General features: G+C 37.8%; 1 protein-coding gene across 1 annotated transcript in view; it reads left to right on the top strand.

Annotated features, from left to right (window-relative positions):
• Positions 1–17,960, top strand: part of Sap-r (Saposin-related) — a 1,093,325-nt gene that overhangs the window by 834,125 nt on the left and 241,240 nt on the right. Inside the window, exon 14 of the mRNA XM_068351162.1 lies at positions 245–319. Within this exon, the coding sequence (XP_068207263.1) occupies positions 245–319 (75 nt within the window). The remainder of the gene's footprint in view (positions 1–244; positions 320–17,960) is intronic.

The following is a 17,960-nucleotide window of genomic DNA, read 5'->3' as shown; positions in this document are numbered from 1 at the left end:
ATATATATATATATATATATATATATATATATATATATATATATATATATATATATATATATATATATCTCAAGGGTCAATGTTTACTTGTCTACAAAATTGATGGCACAATTCATATACAGTATTTACTAAACTACACAAGGTTTTATGTACCTGTCTGTTAGAATAAAGTTGTTTTTATATTAGAAAATTTTCAACTGTTTAAACTTTCATGTACACATACTTATTTTTTTTTTTTTTTCAGAACCTTCATTGCCTCATCTTGATAGCTCACATCAGTTACCAATTTCTCGTATGTTTTTGTCTCCACAAACAAAAAGTGAGTACATTTCAAGGATTTTCTCCCCTATTGTTACTAAAAAGTGATGAGCCCTTCTGAAAGTGTATTCTTTTGTATTTTCCTTTTTAAAGTACTTGTAGCACATAACAATTTGCATGATTTTAGTGTGGCCTGACATCTGTTGTTCTGCCTCACCTTGTCCTTAACTGGGAGAATGCCCTAAAGGGGCCGTCCAGCTAATGCCAATTTTTAATGACAGGACTTTGACATTCATACCACTTAATAAGGGGACTTACGACATCTTCAAACTGCATAGGATTTTTTTGCCTCTGACCTTCGGTTTTGCGAGGCCAGGTCAATTTATCCTGAAAATTAGATTTTTTCAAATTCTATCTCATCCCTTGATAATAATTACTAAGATCTGGGATTACTACCCTATATAGACCGGTTATGGACCTCCAATAATATGAAGAGTTTTTTCTAAAAGTAATATTTTTTTTACCGGATATGAATTTTTTCCTTATGCTTAAAAAAAACCCTTAAAATCATGGAAAAATTAAGAAAAAAAAATGAAAAAAAGGCTTCATTTCCTTGTTTTATAATGTATTTCTAAGTTATATACCAAATTTCAATGCTATATCTTTAAAACTAAGGGAGACTATTGAATTTGAAGGTCAATAAGTATAGTTTTGAGATAAGGCATTCAAGGTTTTTCTTTGTATTTTTACGAAGACAATATTAATAAGTCATGATTATTATGAATTGTATGTTTTTTTGGGGTATTAATAAAAGAAGAAAAAGTTATTCATCATAATTTAATCTTAAGTGAAGACCCTTTTGCTCAATATCTTGCTTCTTTTGGCTCCTCTAAAGCAAGTCTCTCTCTCTCTCTCTCTCTCTCTCTCTCTCTCTCTCTCTCTCTCTCTCTCTCTCTCTCTCTCTCCCCGCACGATATTACCTTCTGAACTCTTAATAGAGTGAATTTTCTTCTTCCTCATGTTAGCAAGATGTTAAAATTGTCTTTTCCTCTTTGAAATGATAAAATTCTTGCTGGAAACGAGATGAACAAGCATAAAAGTGATTGAATGTTGGAGGGAATACAAAGTTTTGTTTTGTATTTTTACAAAAACAATATTAATAAATCCTGATTATTATGAATTTCATGTTCCTTTTTGGATATTGATAAACAAAAATAAAGTTATTTTTCTTAATTTACTCATAAACGAAGATCCTTTTGCTCAATATCTTTCCTCTTTTGCTCATTTCAAGCAAGGCTCTCTCTCTCTCTCTCTCTCTCTCTCTCTCTCTCTCTCTCTCTCTCTCTCTCTCTCTCTCTCTCCTGAACTCTTAATAAAGCAAATTTTCTTCTTTATGTTAGCAAGATGTTGAAATTGTCTTTTCCTCTTTGAAATGATAAAATTCTTGCCGAAAACGAGAAAAGCAAACGTAAAAATGAGTGAATGTCAGAGGTCAAACTCATACATGCACTTTCTCTGAGGTTTGTGTTAGGACTGAAGGGCGAAGGCTGTAATTTACAGTCTTTGACTCATGGAAGTTATACAGATGCCATTGTTCACAATTTCTTTTACATTAAAATGTAATAATTATCAAAATTTACGATAACTGGAGAAATACTGTATTTTCTTGTAGGGAACAGTGTTTGTGAGTTTTACTAATTACCCTGAAACTATAAAATTAAGAGGAATTTTGGCAAAATATTTTGTGTACGCATTCTGCATTGCCATACGATGTTCTGAATTTTTTCAGGATTTTGTGTTTTCCTATACTCCCACATATTGGCATTCCAGCCGGCCCCCTTAACGAAATCACCTGGAGTAGCTTTTCTCTGCGATCAGACTTTATGATGGACAAGAAGGCTCTTGAACTGGAGAACTTTTTTTTTTCCTTAGACTCAAAATGTTTCTATAATGTTTTTTCCACATATTTATTGTTTCAACCATTGTCATATTTTATCAGCTGTCTCCCACCTTGCTATTCAACCTCTCTTCCTCTTTTCACTGTCTAGATTGTTGGGAAGGGGTACCATTGCTGGGATAGGAGTTATTTTAAAAACCAATTGGTGGAGGTGTTGTGGTCTTGCTAACTTTTCAATAACTACCCAAAGAAGTATCAATTTCATTTTGACATGCAGAATGATCTCCTTGTCAAAATCTGTCCTTTGAATTCCAGGTGTGGGTTGGTTTTTTGACATAGGACTTTTGGTATACTGTTTGGTTTGGCTGCTAGTATGATTATAGTGATGGTGATTGTATTTTGTTGGTCTTGATCCCATGAAACAGATTTGTCTTACTACTGAGCCACTCTAGTCATGGTGGTATCACCCCATTTGGGTAAGGTAGGGAGTGGACATTTGGGAGTAAGTTTTCACTGGTGTCATTGATGGAGGTATTAACTCCATGAAAGGATAATGGAGTCTTCTAGGATCTCGGATATTTTGAAATAAAAATTTCCTTAAAGTTATTTTTTGTCCATTTTTTGTTGGTCTTGATCCCATGAAACAGATTTGTCTTACTACTGAGCCACTCTAGTCATGGTGGTATCACCCCATTTGGGTAAGGTAGGGAGTGGACATTTGGGAGTAAGTTTTCACTGGTGTCATTGATGGAGGTATTAACTCCATGAAAGGATAATGGAGTCTTCTAGGATCTCGGATATTTTGAAATAAAAATTTCCTTAAAGTTATTTTTTGTCCATTTTTGTTTACTACCCCCCCCCCCCAACAAGAATGAATAACATTGACACTGTTTCCCCTGAATACCATGGTAATCACATTCATAAGTGACAACACTGTGCACTTTAATTATCATTCACAAGTGAAAAGAATTACTTTTATTTTTTATAAACTTCATGAATTATAAGATCGAGTCAGTACATATACGTATCTAGAATATATCTAATATACAATGTAAAAAAAAAAAAAAACTTTTCTTTTAAAAACAGGGAGATGAATAAGCAAGATTTGGAAAAGGTAGAAGTTGTACTGACCAAATTTTCATTTTAGGACATAGGAATCCACTTTTGATTGCATTTGTTGACTATGAAAATGCCTTTGATAGTGTGCACCGGCCAATATTGTAGAGTCCTGCATAATTATGGAGTTCCTCTTAAATATGTAAATTTAATTAAGTCTGTTCATGTGCATAGTAAGTGCAAAGTTGACGTTAGTGGAGTCCAATCAAATGAATTTCCAGTGTACAGTGGAGTACTCCAAGGAAATGTGTTGTCACTTTCCTTGTTGATCCTCCTCATGGATGATGTAATGCATAGAACAGTTAGAGATGGTGGAGAAGGATTGGTTATAGGAAATTAGCTATCTTCGAGTATGTTGATGATGCTGTCCTCTTTAACAGAACACCGCAGGATTTGCAATGCTTGCTTACCAGAATGAATGAAATATCATAGGAGGTTGGGCTCAAGATAGATAGAAGAATGGCTGGGATGTTAAAGGTGTATGCAATGGATGATGAAATATCATTGGAAAGATAAAGGATTAATGAGGTAGAATCATTTAAATATTTAGGAACTATGATCTCTAATACACAGTCTTTAGAATTGGAGTTAAATGCAAGATTGAAAAAAGCAAATCAGACAATGGCTAGGTTAAATAAAATTTGGAAATCAAATTGCACATAAAGATCAGGCTATATATCAGGTTAGTGAGATCGGTGTTAATGTATGGACATAAGTCGTGGTATGACAATGAAGCACTATCCAACAGATTTTGCAGATTTGAGAACAAAGCCCTCAGAAAAATATTGGGAGTTAAATGGCTGGACAGGATTAGAAATTAAACTATAAGAGAGATTACTCAAGTGCCATATGTAATTGAGGTCATGGTAAGGGGCAGATGGGGATGGTTTGGGCATGTTTTTTGCACTCCCCAAGAGATATTAGTTCACCAAACTTTCATCTGGGCTCCACAAGGTACTAGGAGAGTTGGAAGACCCACACTTACATGGCTGAGGACTATGAAGCCTGAAGTATGAGATGAAAAAGAAGTATTGATTTAAAAGCTCAAGATAGAGACGACTGGCGAAATCTAACTGGAGCCCTTTGCATCTATAGGCATAGGAGGAGATGATGATGACGAAAATCTTCGCCATTTTCGATATCATGTTATGATATAAAACGAAACATTCTGAAATGTGTACGATAAAATCATGACTGCTAATCACACGTTGTCTTCCTAAACAGTAATAAAACAAGAAAATTTGCCTCCCTGACTGAAAGGTTACCATGCTATAGACACCGTGAAACAATGCTACAACTTGTCAGATGACATAAAGTGGCATTCAGTATTTAGCTTACGTCTCACTTAGGTCACGTTAGGATGATGTAACATCATGGGCAACCTCAAATGAATTCTAGAGCTGGAAGACAGGAAGCTTCAGTAGCTATATGGAGAGCCATAATAGAAATGCATTGGAGTAATATCCTCTCCATCAAAATTAGCTATAAGTCAAATATAAGTTTGACAATAGTACAGTATTGAGGTGGACCAAACTTTTTAACAAGTACGAGAACTTCAACAGCTCTTTGCAATCTATTGCTTGAAAATTCAATAATGAGGTTAAGAAAAGACCCATTCAATCTCAACTATTTGAGTTTGAAAACAAGGGCCTCATGGTTAACAGTCAAAGGCAACATTAAAATCAAGGATACCAGATCATTGCTAAAGTGTTTTTATTCCTTTTTATCCTTTAGGATTCTGTTAAAAAACAGTATATGTTCATCAATAATTATCATAAGCAAGTCAAGTAGGCTCATGCCTTAAATAAAATTTTCAGACTAGGCCTAATAGACCTAGCCTTTAGATTTCATTCTTAATGAATGTTTGACTATTGAAATCAATTGATAAAATATATTTTATCATTTAGTTTTTCCTTTTTAACTTTTTCCAAAAGAAAAATATCAGTCTGAAATTACAAATAAGCCACTATGATAACTCTTGATGGTCCAGCATTTTGTAGCAATAGAAGAGCAAAGAGTCTCAGTGATGTGCTGGGCATTGGCTGTGGGGTGATTTATAACCCTGACAGGTTCAACCATAAAGTTGTTATTATTATTATTATTACTTCTACTATTGTCCATTTCTGTCGTATCCGGGGAGTACATCCAGACCCGGATATATATATGAAAGGATAACGGGTCCCATGTGTAGGGTAAGCTAAATTTTTAGGATTGATTTTCAATTGTAGGTTGACCTAAAATGCTTGAAAAGCTAAATTTCTTGGGGCTCTGAATCATTTAAAAGTATTGTCCCATACATCATGGGGGCAGACCATAAAACTATTTTAAAATTATACAAGGCCTTAATTTTTTCCAAAATTAGTTATGGGTGTGAAATATGCACCTCAGCCACCCCAAGCCAATTAAAGATATTAGATTCAGTACACCATGCTGGTATTAAATTGTCCACAGGAGCCTTTAGAACTTCACCTATCCCAAGTCTCTTTGTTGATGCCAGGGAGTTACCTCTAGACCATTACCGAATGTTTTCCATTATTCGGTATAGGTTTAGGTTACAAAGACTCCCCAACTCTTTAGCCTTTCAGACTGCAAGCCTTGTAAGGCACTCAACATACTTTGAGTGCACCCAAAATCTCTTCAACCTTATGGCTTTTGGGTAAAACAATTATTAAACAGTCGATGTAATTACAGGTAAGTTGCTTCTGTTTAAGATATCAACCTCTCCGATGAAATTACCAGAGATATCTTTTTGTGGATGTATTGGCCTTGTGTGAGACGAAGATAAAAGGAAAGGGTGAAGTGATGTTTGGTGAAATGTCTGGTAGAGTGTCTGGGATTGAAAGGGGAAGAGCGAGAGAGGGTGTGGCTTTATTGCTGAGTGAATGGATGACAGGTAAAGTAGTGGAATGGAAGGAGATATCACCTAGGTTAATGTGGGTAAGGGTTAGGTTGGGTAGGGAATGTTGGGCGTTTTTCAGTGCGTATGGGCCAGGTAGTGAGAAAAGTGAAGAAGAGCGGAATGAGTTCTGGAATGAATTAACTAGGTGTGTAGAAGGACTGAGTAGAAGGAATTATGTAGTTGTCATGGGTGACTTAAATGCTAGAGTGGGCGCTGGAGAGGTAGAAGGTGTCATTGGGAAGTATGGCGTACCAGGTGAAAATGAGAGTGGTGAGAGACTGGTAGATATGTGTGTTGAGCAAGAGATGGTGATAAGTAATAGCTTTTTCAAAAAGAAAGATAAAAATAAGTATACATGGGTAAGAGTGGCAAATGGAAGAGTAGTAGAAAGGGCATTAATGGATTATATGTTGATAACTAAAAGAATGTTTGGAAGATTGAAAGACGTGCACGTGTTTAGGGGTATGGCTAACGGTATGTCTGATCATTTTTTGGTGGAAGGAAAATTAGTTGTAGCAAAAGATTGGGGGAATAGAGTAGGTGGATGTAAAAGGGAGCTAGTGAGGGTTGAAGAGCTAATAAAACCGGGGGTAAAAAGTAAATATCAGGAAAGGTTGAAAATGACATATGACGAAGTGAAAGTAAGAGAAACTGGCAATTTAGAGGAGGAGTGGAAGTTGGTAAAAGAAAATTTTGTTGGGATTGCAAGTGATGTGTGTGGCAAGAAGGTTGTTGGAGGCAGCATGAGGAAGGGCAGTGAATGGTGGAATAAAGGAGTGAAGGTAAAAATGGAAGAGAAAAAGAGGGCTTTTGAAGAATGGCTGCAGAGTAATAGTATAGAGAAGTATGAAAAATATAGAGAGAAAAATGTGGAAGTAAAGCGCAAGGTACGTGAGGCAAAGAGGGCAGCTGACCTGAGGTTGGGTCAGGGATTGGGTCATTCATATGAAGAGAATAAGAAGTTTTGGAAAGAATTGAAGAGAGTAAGAAAGGCTGGTTCAAGAATTGAAGAGACAGTGAAAGATGGAAATGGAAGGTTGTTAAAAGGAGAGGAGGCAAGGAAAAGATGGGCGGAATATTTTGAAAGTTTACTGAATGTTGAGGATAATAGGGAGGCAGATATAATTGCTGTTGCAGGTGTTGAGGTGCCAGTGATGGGAGATGAGAATGAGAGAGAGATTACAATAGATGAAGTGAGGAGAGCACTAGATGAAACGAGAGTAGGAAAAACGTCTGGTATGGATGGTGTGAGAGCTGAGATGTTGAAGGAGGGTGGTGTGACTGTACTAGAATGGTTGGTGAGATTGTTTAATATGTGTTTTGTGTTGTCAATGGTACCAATAGATTGAGTTTGTGCATGTATTGTACCACTATATAAGGGTAAGGGAGATGTGAATGAGTGTTGTAATTCAAGAGGTATTAGTTTGTTAAGCGTACAGTAGTTGGAAAAGTGTATGGTAGAGTAATGATTAATAGGATCAAGGATAAAACAGAGAATGCAATCTTAGAAATACAGGGTGGTTTTAGAAGAGGTAGGGGTTGTATGAATCAGATTTTTACAGTAAGGCAGATGTGCGAGAAATATTTAGCAAAAGGTAAGGAGGTGTATGTTGCGTTTATGGATCTGGAGAAAGCGTATGATAGAGTTGATAGGGAAGCAATGTTGAATGTGATGAGGTTATATGGAGTTGGTGGAAGGTTGTTGCAAGCAGTGAAAAGTTTCTATAAAGGTAGTAAAGCATGTGTTAGGATAGGAAATGAAGTGAGTGATTGGTTTCCGGTGAGAGTGGGGCTGAGACGGATGTGTGATGTCACCGTGGTTGTTTAACTTGTATGTTGATGGAGTGGTGAGAGGTGAATGCTCGAGTGCTTGGATGAGGATTAAAACTGGTAGACGAGAATGACCATGAATGGGAGGTAAATCAGTTGTTTGCGGATGATACTGTACTGGTTGCAGACACAGAAGAGAAGCTTGGCCGATTAGTGACAGAATTTGGAAGAGTGTGTGAGAGAAGGAAGTTGAGAGTTAATGTGGGTAAGAGTAAGGTTATGAGATGTACGAGAAGGGAAGGTGGTGCAAGGTTGAATGTCATGTTGAATGGAGAGTTACTAGAGGAGGTGGATCAGTTTAAGTACTTGGGGTCTGTTGTTGCAGCAAATGGTGGAGTGGAAGTAGATGTACGTCAGAGAGTGAATGAAGGTTGCAAAGTGTTGGGGGCAGTTAAGGGAGTAGTGAAAAATAGAGGGTTGGGCATGAATGTAAAGAGAGTTCTATATGAGAAAGTGATTGTACCAACTGTGATGTATGGATCGGAGTTGTGGGGAATGAAAGTGATGGGGACAGAAATTGAATGTGTTTGAGATGAAGTGTCTAAGGAGTATGGCTGGTGTATCTCGAGTAGATAGGGCTAGGAACGAAGTGGTGAGAGTGAGAACGGGTGTAAGGAATGAGTTAGCACCTAGAGTGGATATGAATGTGTTGAGGTGGTTTGGCCATGTTAAGAGAATGGAAAATGGCTGTCTGCTAAAGAAGGGGATGAATGCAAGAGTTGATGGGAGAAGTACAAGAGGAAGGCCAAGGTTTGGGGGGATGGATGGAATGAAGGAAGCTCTGGGTGATAGGAGGATAGATGTGAGAGAGGCAAAAGAGCGTGCTAGAAATAGGAATGAATGGCGAGCGATTGTGACGCAGTTCCGGTAGGCCCTACTGCTTCCTCCGATGCCTTAGATGACCGCAGAGGTAGCAGCAGTAGGGGATTCAGCATTATGAAGCTTCTTCTGTGGTGGATAATGTGGGAGGGTGGGCTGTGGCTCCCTAGCAGTACCAGCTGAACTCGGTTGAGTCCCTTGTTAGGCTGGAGGAACGTAGAGAGTAGAGGTCCCCTTTTTTGTTTTGTTTCATTTGTTGATGTCGGCTACCCCCCAAAATTGGGGGAAGTGCCTTGGTATATGTATGTATGTATCTTTTTGTAAATACCTGTATTTTATTGGTGTTAAATGAAATATGACTGAATTAGAAGCTAGGTCTCTTTTTATGGAACATGTTGAGAAACATAAGGAATCAACTTTTATATATAATGATGGCTCCAAATCTGATGCTGGTGTTGGATTTGGAGTATATAATAGTTCTTTTAAAAGTAGAGGTGTACTTCCTCCAATATCTTCCATATTAATGCTGAATTATATGGCATACTAACCGTTATGGAGAAAATAATGTTAAAACAGGAGGGCACTTTTACCATTTTTAATGATTCAAGAAGTGTCTTTCAAGCTTTAGAAGGTTTCAATGCTAGTAACCCATTAGTTTTAAAAGTTTTAGAGTGGCTTTTAATCATTGGTCTGAAAGGTATAACAGTTCGATTTTGCTGGGTTCCGGGACACGTAGTTATGTCTGGAAATAAAGAGGCTGATTTACTGGCAGAGAGTGCTGCAGCCAAGTTGCCATCAAGAAGCTATCCTATTCTTTGTAATGATATTTTACCAGCCATTAAGAATTTTATTTATAACAATTGTCAACACCATTGGGGTAGTTTAACCGAAAATAAGATGAGAGAAATTGCGATTTTTTATATCCCCTTGGAGATATAATGGGATGCCCCGAAAATGGAAGACTACTCTTTGTCGTCTCCTCATTGGTCACACTGGGATGACACATGAGTTTCTGCTGCCTGGCCAACACCAACCATATTGCAACGACTTTTTAATACCTTTGACAGTGAGGCATTTGTTGACTGAATGCCCCACTTATAGCACAGAAAAAATAGATATCTGTATGAGGCTCGGGGTGAAAATGGCAGGTTCATCCTTGCCAAGTTCCTTGGACATGATGTGTCTTACCATACTAGTGGCATTTTTAAATTTATATCGGAAGTAGGTCTTCCTAATGCTATTTAACTTTTAAAACACATTCACCATTCTGGTTTTAATTGAATATTCTTTTAATCTTTATTTATAGTAAACGATATTGGCGTCAATGACCTTCGATGTTAGGATGCCACAGAACTTCATATCAATCAATCAATCTTCTGATAAGAGGTGGATAACTCGGCTTGCTGCGTCTTTACAAACTAACCCCTCTGATGACGATCTTGGAACTGAAAAGGGAAATTCTATTGATGTTTAGAAACCAATTGATTTGTGTAGCATAAGGAAACTCCAAATTCTTCATGTCCCCCAAATTCCAATGGATACTTATTTCCATATGCTCTATAAAGCACATCACTGTTATGGTAGTATCAAGGAAAGTCAAATGAGGCTTGAAAATGACCAATGGTATTTATTGATATCCTTTGACAATCATGATGATGCATTTAATGCTATTAATAATCTTATGAATATAAAAATCAATATTTTACCATCAAGGGTGCTTTTTGTGATGGGGTACCTAAAGATCTAGATATATACAAACTTGCAGATTGGATTGATAGAGATTTAGAGGTAGTTGTATCGTCCCAGAGAAAGCTAAAACCACCAATGTGGCTTATTGCTCAGTCTCAAGGGTGTACAGGAAATTATTTTAAGATATTCAAATTTTTTCAAAAGAAAGTAGGTACCATTACACCTGGAGATGTATCTCGTTTTGGAAAGAACAGTTTTCTCGTAAATGCCAAATCACAAACACAATCTTTTATATTTTGCAATTTAAAGACAGAGAATGATGTCATGAAGTTGAATGTCACACCCCATATAAACTTCAGTTATGGAAGGGGAGTAGTTTTCAATAGAGACTTGCATGAGTATACAGAAGAGATACTGTCCTGTGTCCTTTAACTGGCTGGAAAGTTCATAAAGTTCTTGGAACATCAATGACTCTCCTTACTTCCCAGGATGGTGATTTGCCTGTCCACATTATCGCAGAAAATGAATGAATTAAAGTTCAACCCTTCAAGCAGAAGCCACTACAAGGTTTTAATTGTTTTGAATTTGGACACCTATCAAAAGTTTGCAAGATTGAAAAACATGGAGCATTTACTCAAAATTTTACAATGGAGAGCGTACACTTGAGGCCAGGTGGTTAAACTGGAATTCAAATCATAAATCCACTGATAGGAGCTGGGAGCTGTGCAAGTTGGAAGAAGCTGCCCTCAACAAATCCAGTTTAGAACACATAAATGTGGGACATGTTAAAAGACTGCTGAATAAATTAAGCAGCTATGCAAAGGCATTAAAATCAAGAGGAAACTTATCACAGGAGAAATCAAAACCACCTAATACTGCCAATAGTTCTAGAAAAAGAAATACACTATTTAATCATAAAATGCTGAGTGATGTGGAGGAAAGTTGGATAATTCAACTACACAATAAAATAAAAAGAATTAATGTTATTGGATAAGATGGAGGATGACATTTCCATTAGACAACTAGTAAAAGGGGGTGAGGCAAATCAACAAGTGTCTCATTCACAATGTTGAGAAGGTCAATCGAATAATTTTCACGTCATAATAGGAGTAAATATATCTACATGTATCCTTCAGGAAAACTCAATTAAGTAATCGTTCCTGAAAGAACAAAACATAGGCTACCACAAAGCATCATGCAAATAAAAGCTGTTATATAAATTTGGCATATATTGCATATTGACAAAATAGAAAGAAATCCCACCCATTACAGTCTTCAAAAGGAAAATCAAAGCAATACATAACAATGTAATAAAATGGATGATTGGCTGTAGGTTAAAAGACTTATCAGTCTCTTAGCTTGATACTATAAATATATACTTTATTCTCATATTAGTCTTTCATAAGAACTGTAATGGGTCGGCAAGTAAAATATTGATTGTAACCTACCGTGGCCCCCCTTAGGGCTGGTAATAGTCGCACGGGTATTAGCCTAACAACCACGCACCTAGGCCTAACCTATTAGACCACTAACATAAATTATGCATTAATAATAAACATAGGATGTGGGTTAGTTTAACCTAACCAAAGATCAAACGATCATATATGAAATTGGATGCTTGGCAACAATACCGTACCGTATAGCCTAAATCAGACTACTGTAAAAATAAACAAATAGCCTCTAGGGCATGTAAGGCAACACAACTAGAGGTATATACTATCCTCAGATGAGGGCACTATGCTATCAACTGGAATAGATGACTATATTGAACAGGCCCGTTACATATACTCACCTACCCCCTAACGTTAATATAATAAACTCGGCGTGTATTCACTGCTAAGAACCCGGCGACAACAGGTTCCAATAAGTCGAGATGTTCTCTCTGGCACGATTGTAATAAGACAACAAAATTGTCGGGATTTCTCCCAAACCTTAACCCTTAAGCCAATGTTCGTATGTTTAATACAATTATGAAATGAATACTTAGATGTAAGGTAGTTAACAGGGGGGACATTTTTAGATGGAAAAAGATAATGAATAACAATATAATGATAAAATAACTGGATTATTAATATATTCAATAACCCCCGAAGTGTTGCTCCAACATACGAAGTAAACAATACGCGTACGCGTGGAATTTTCTCGAAAGTGTCAACCGTGGTTTGTTGTTGACGCCGCTAGACGGCAGCACATCGGAGGGACGCCAATCGAGCGTCACCTTGATAAGTCCTCTCATCTCTTGTGCATCGTGTGGTTATTCTCTCATCGCTCAGTTATTAACAGTGTTTTTTATCTTCCTTTTTCACGTGTTGTTTTCTGTGTTTCGTAATCATGGTTCCTAAAAAGCTTAGTTTTGGCTCAGGAAGTAATAGTAATGGTGAGAAAAGGAAGAAGTCAATGCTTTCATTAGAACTAAAGCAAGAAATAATAGAAAAGCATGAGCGAGGTGTACGTGTTAGCGATCTGGCTAAACAATATAGCCGGAATATGTCTACGATTTCGACGATCATAAAACAGAAGGCAGCCATTAAAGCAGTCAAACCTTCGAAGGGGATCACGATTATTTCCAAACGTCGTAGCCCTACCCTTGAAGAGATGGAACGCCTTTTGTTAATATGGATCAAGGACAAGGAGATTGTTGGCGATACGATCACTGAAACGATCATTTGTTAGAAGGCCAGCGCTATCTACAGTGACTTGAAGGCGGCGGGCTCTGGGTGTGACGCGGGGGAGAGTTCAGCCGATCCTACGACGGAGGAATTCAAGGCGTCTCGAGGTTAGCTCGAGAAATTTAGGAAACGGACCGGGATTCATTGTTGTTCGGCATGGAGAAGCTTCGAGTTCGGACACCAAGGCTGCTAAAGACTCTGTTAAAAAGTTCGAAAGCATCGGGGCGGAGGAAGGCTACGTAGAGCAGCAGGTGTTCAACTGTTATGAAACCGGTCTGTTTTGGAAAAAGATGCCTAGTCAAACGTACCTTACCGCCGAAGAGAAGAAAATGCCTGGACATAAGCCAATGAAGGATGGGTTGACTCTTGCGCTTTGTGCCAATGCCAGCAGGGACTGCAAAATTAAGCCTTTTATTAGTTTACCATTCCGAAAACCCTAGGGCATTTAAAGCACATAGAATTAATAAAGACCTGCTACATGTTCTAGGGCATTCTAATTCTAAGGCTTGGGTTACTAGGCATATCTTCGTGGAATGGGTAAACGTAGTTTTCGGCCCTGCTGTCAAGAAGTACCTTCAGGAGAGGAATTTGCCTTTGAAGTGCTTGTTTTGTTTGGACGAATACAAATTCATCAAAGTGTTGTATCTTCCACCGAATACCACCCCTATCCTCTAGCCCATGGACCAGCAAGTCATCTCTGATTGTAAGAAGCTGTACACCAAGCACTTATTTAAGCAGTGCTTTAATGTTACGCAAAGCACCAACTTAACTTTGCGTGAATTTTGGAGGAGCCACTTTAATATCGTGCACTGCTTAAAGATCATAGATCAGGCTTGGGAGGGAGTAACTCGTCGGACCCTGAATTCCGCTTGGAAGAAGCTTTGGCCCCGAGAATGAACCTGTGCTTGCCGCCGAGGAAGACGTCGAAGAGAGTGTATCCCTTGGCAATTCCATGGGTCTGGAGGTGGATGAAGGTGACATCACCGAACTTGTCGATGAGCATCATGAAGAGCTCACCACCGAGGAACTCAGGGAGCTGCAAGCCATGCAGCATGATGAGTTCCAAGCGCAGTTGAGTGAGTCGGAGGAGACCGAGGAGGTAGGCCAAATCTTAGGTACGGCGGAAATAAAACAGATGTTGGCATATCATCAACACGTGGTTGATTTCATTGACAAGCATCACCCACAGAAACTTCAGGTTTGCCGTGTTGTTGCGCAGTTCGATGATGTTTGCTTAATTCATTTCAGAAAAATCCTCAAATGCCGTACCAAGCAACTTTCACTCGATAGTTTCTTTAAAAAATCTCTAAAACGGTCTAGTGATCATGATGAAAAGAAAGAAAGTGAAGCAAAGAAAAGGAAGACCGAATCGAGTGAAAGTGATGAAAATTAAAAATAAGAAAAAAGAATGTAAAAAAATTATAAAATTATAAAAATGAAAAAAAAAAAATAAGCTAAGTTAAGTTAAAGTTCACGTAGTGTAAGTTATCGTACAAAGTCGCCGTCCATACCTCCTCGCTGATCTTCCATTTCCTCCTGCGTAGCAGTACCTACACCTGCGCTGGCCTGTCGCTAAGGTAAAGTGTTACATAAAAACCCCTTTTTTATTTATTATTTCTTTATTATTATTATTCTTTTTTTTTAGATGATTATTATACTGTATTGTATTAATGTTGTGTAATTATGTGTAGCCATTTATTAAGGAGTTATTATGGGTTTTTAGGCTGAGGAACGAATTAAACAAATTACCGTGTATTCTTATGGGAATATTTGCTCCAACATACGATCGTTTTAACATACGAAGCAGTTTCTGGAACGAATTAAGATCATATGTAGAGGTATCTCTGTAACAAACTCCAATAATGAAATAAATTTATATTTCAAATATTAGATATATTGGAATTCAAAGAAACGAGAAATAAAATAATAGAGACCTTTCATGTGACGTCATCAGATGACTAATAACAGCGAACTGATTCTTTTGAGTCGAACATTCAACACAAGTGGTGAGATAAGCATATGGCCTCTTGAAGCTTTGACACAGTGTATTAACATCAGGGCACTGCCCATCTCTTTTCAACCTTCATCCCCCAATAAATACAATAGTACAAACCTCTCTCAGGCCATGACCTTGCCTGATATGGTTGAGGTTCCACTTAAAACCAACTTTCCTGGTCCACATGTAGTTGGGGAGGTGCAAAAACTTGGTAGTTCATCACCTATTAGACAAGAAAGTGAGAGACCTCCATCTCTCTCACCCCTTCCATAGGAAACGTTAAAAGTTATGACGTCAAATAAATATGATGTTTCTGATCAACCAGAAGAGATCTTAAATCAATGAAAAATTCAAGTAGAGGTCCATCCTACGCCGCAAAGAAAAGGATACAAAGGAAAATACAAATGCAAACCCCATTTCATCAAGACCCTCTTTAATGAAACCACTGGGAAATAGTATTAGGTCAAAAATTGCTAATGGGAAGACTTTCTCCAAGGTCTCTCCCCAAAAATAAACAAGTTTTTTTCCATCTTGCAATGAAATTGTCAGGGTTTAATGCCAAATATGAAGAACTTGAGCTCCTTATTCATGAGCACTGTCCTCTAATTGTATGTCTACAGGAGAGCAAGGTTGATGCTAATACTCCATACTCTTCAAAATATGTCAACTATAAGATACCATATGATCAACAAGTTCCAATATAAAATTAGTAAAATTCCGATTCTTCCTACATCTCTATTCTATCTATGATAGTGGACAAAGAATACCCATTCCATGGCAGAAGTCTTAAATACGTTCGTCGAGATATTTCCTCAATATCTTTGTCTAATCATACACCTCCACAGGCAGTTGTTGTAAAAATAGATATAGTGAGAAGATACACAACTTGCTCTCTATACTTCCCTTCAAATGATAACATCTCGCATGATATTTTAGTAGAGGTGATTCAATCACTCCCTCAACGTTTTCTTTTGCTAGGAGATTTAAATGACAGACAAACTTTTTCGGGCGATATTTTAGCAAACACAAAGGGGAGGATACAGTATTCGAATATGGATGTTGCACAGCTATATGTACACTTTCACTTAAAAATTCAAAATACCTAAAATTTAATGAAACTTGTTTTTTTTGTGTGCTATAACCTTTCTGTTTTTAGAATTTATCAATATTTTTACTAAAGTATATCTTTTTAACTTCTTTGATAAAATAGTAAAAATGAAGAAAAATTACAAACTTCTTTTCAAAGATGACTTTATTAATTCCAACACCAATCCTTCACCCAATTCATCTATGACTCACACATTTATTTTCTACATTGGCAATGCTATTTGTACACTTTGTGGGTATGATATGTCTCAAAACATGGAATGAAAAAAAGGGGCTTTTCAACACATTGATCACAAAAAAAGGGATTTTGACGAAGGAAAAATCTATTTCTGGGCGAGAGACCTGTGCCACCCAGTGAAATGCTCCTATAGCACCATTTCTAAGGAATATAACTGCTAAATATTACCAGAGAAAAAATGTATAGGAATGCTAGGTTGAACTAGCTCGCTCACCTATTGGTGTCGGTATAAACTGGGGCGAAATATACCAGAGGTCTCGTACCATTTAGACATCTCCTTCTCGAAATCCCTCAAAAGTGAGGTGCAGTTCAACCTCCCCTGCCGCGCAGACCAGTACTACTAACTCTACCCACGCTTGCCCATCACTCCTTACAGCACCCTCAAGTTTGGGGTCTGATCAGGGGGGGAACAACTAGGGTGGGTTCACTGGGCGGCACAGGTCTCTCGCCCAGAAATAGATTTTTCCTTCGTCAAAATCCCTTTTCTGGGCTCAACCTGTGCCGGCCAGTGAAATAGTACCAGAGAAACGAACCCAAACTTCATTATCTATAAGGGAACGAAGAAAAATCAACATAACAAATAGTGGTTTAATCAAGAGCTGTAGTAGTAGACGATAGTCTTTAATAACATCAAAATGACAGGATATAATGTCCCAGTAAGGAATGGCAAAATGAAAAGTAAAACTTGAGATCAAAACATGACCTGAGGTCAAAAATAACTTAGATAATACTAAATAAAACTGGACATTAAAGAAATACAGTATGCAGGACAAAATGTAAAAATGGCCATTAAATAATATAGATAAACAATGTTAAGACATGGGGATACCCATGGGTGTGACATAACAAACTGAGCTCAGGTAGGAACTGTAAGTGAGGCAGATAAGAGGAAGAAGATGGCAGACATAGAAGATTCAGGAATTAGTTAGGAATTGTCCGGGGGACACCACGCTCCCTGCGGCTACGGTAGCTAGTTGAAGGGCCTCTAGATGTTTAAGATAGTGTCGCCTGAACACTGACGGGGATACCCATGGGTGTGACATAACAAACTGAGCTCAGGTAGGAACTGTAAGTGAGGCAGATAAGAGGAAGAAGATGGCAGACATAGAAGATTCAGGAATTAGTTAGGAATTGTCCGGGGGACACCACGCTCCCTGCGGCTACGGTAGCTAGTTGAAGGGCCTCTAGATGTTTAAGATAGTGTCGCCTGAACACTGACGGGTATTTCCATCCGGTATACTTAGTAAGATCCGCAAAGTTCATGTGATGGAAAAAATTTATTGAGGTTGCTACCGCCCGTATGTCATGGACGTGAGGGAAGGACTCAGGATTAGCCTGTTTGATGAAATACAAGATCTGTTGCCTGATCCCTTTTAAAGTTATAGTCCCTCCCTGTTCTCTGATGAATAAGGGTCCTGAGGTCTTATAGGAGAGGTCCTTGA

The sequence above is a fragment of the Palaemon carinicauda genome, chromosome 27, assembly GCF_036898095.1.
Source record: "Palaemon carinicauda isolate YSFRI2023 chromosome 27, ASM3689809v2, whole genome shotgun sequence".
In the NCBI taxonomy this organism is placed as follows: Eukaryota; Metazoa; Arthropoda; class Malacostraca; order Decapoda; family Palaemonidae; genus Palaemon; species Palaemon carinicauda.
The sequence above is the reverse complement of the archived record's forward strand: the minus strand, read 5'-3'. Positions and strand labels throughout refer to the sequence as shown.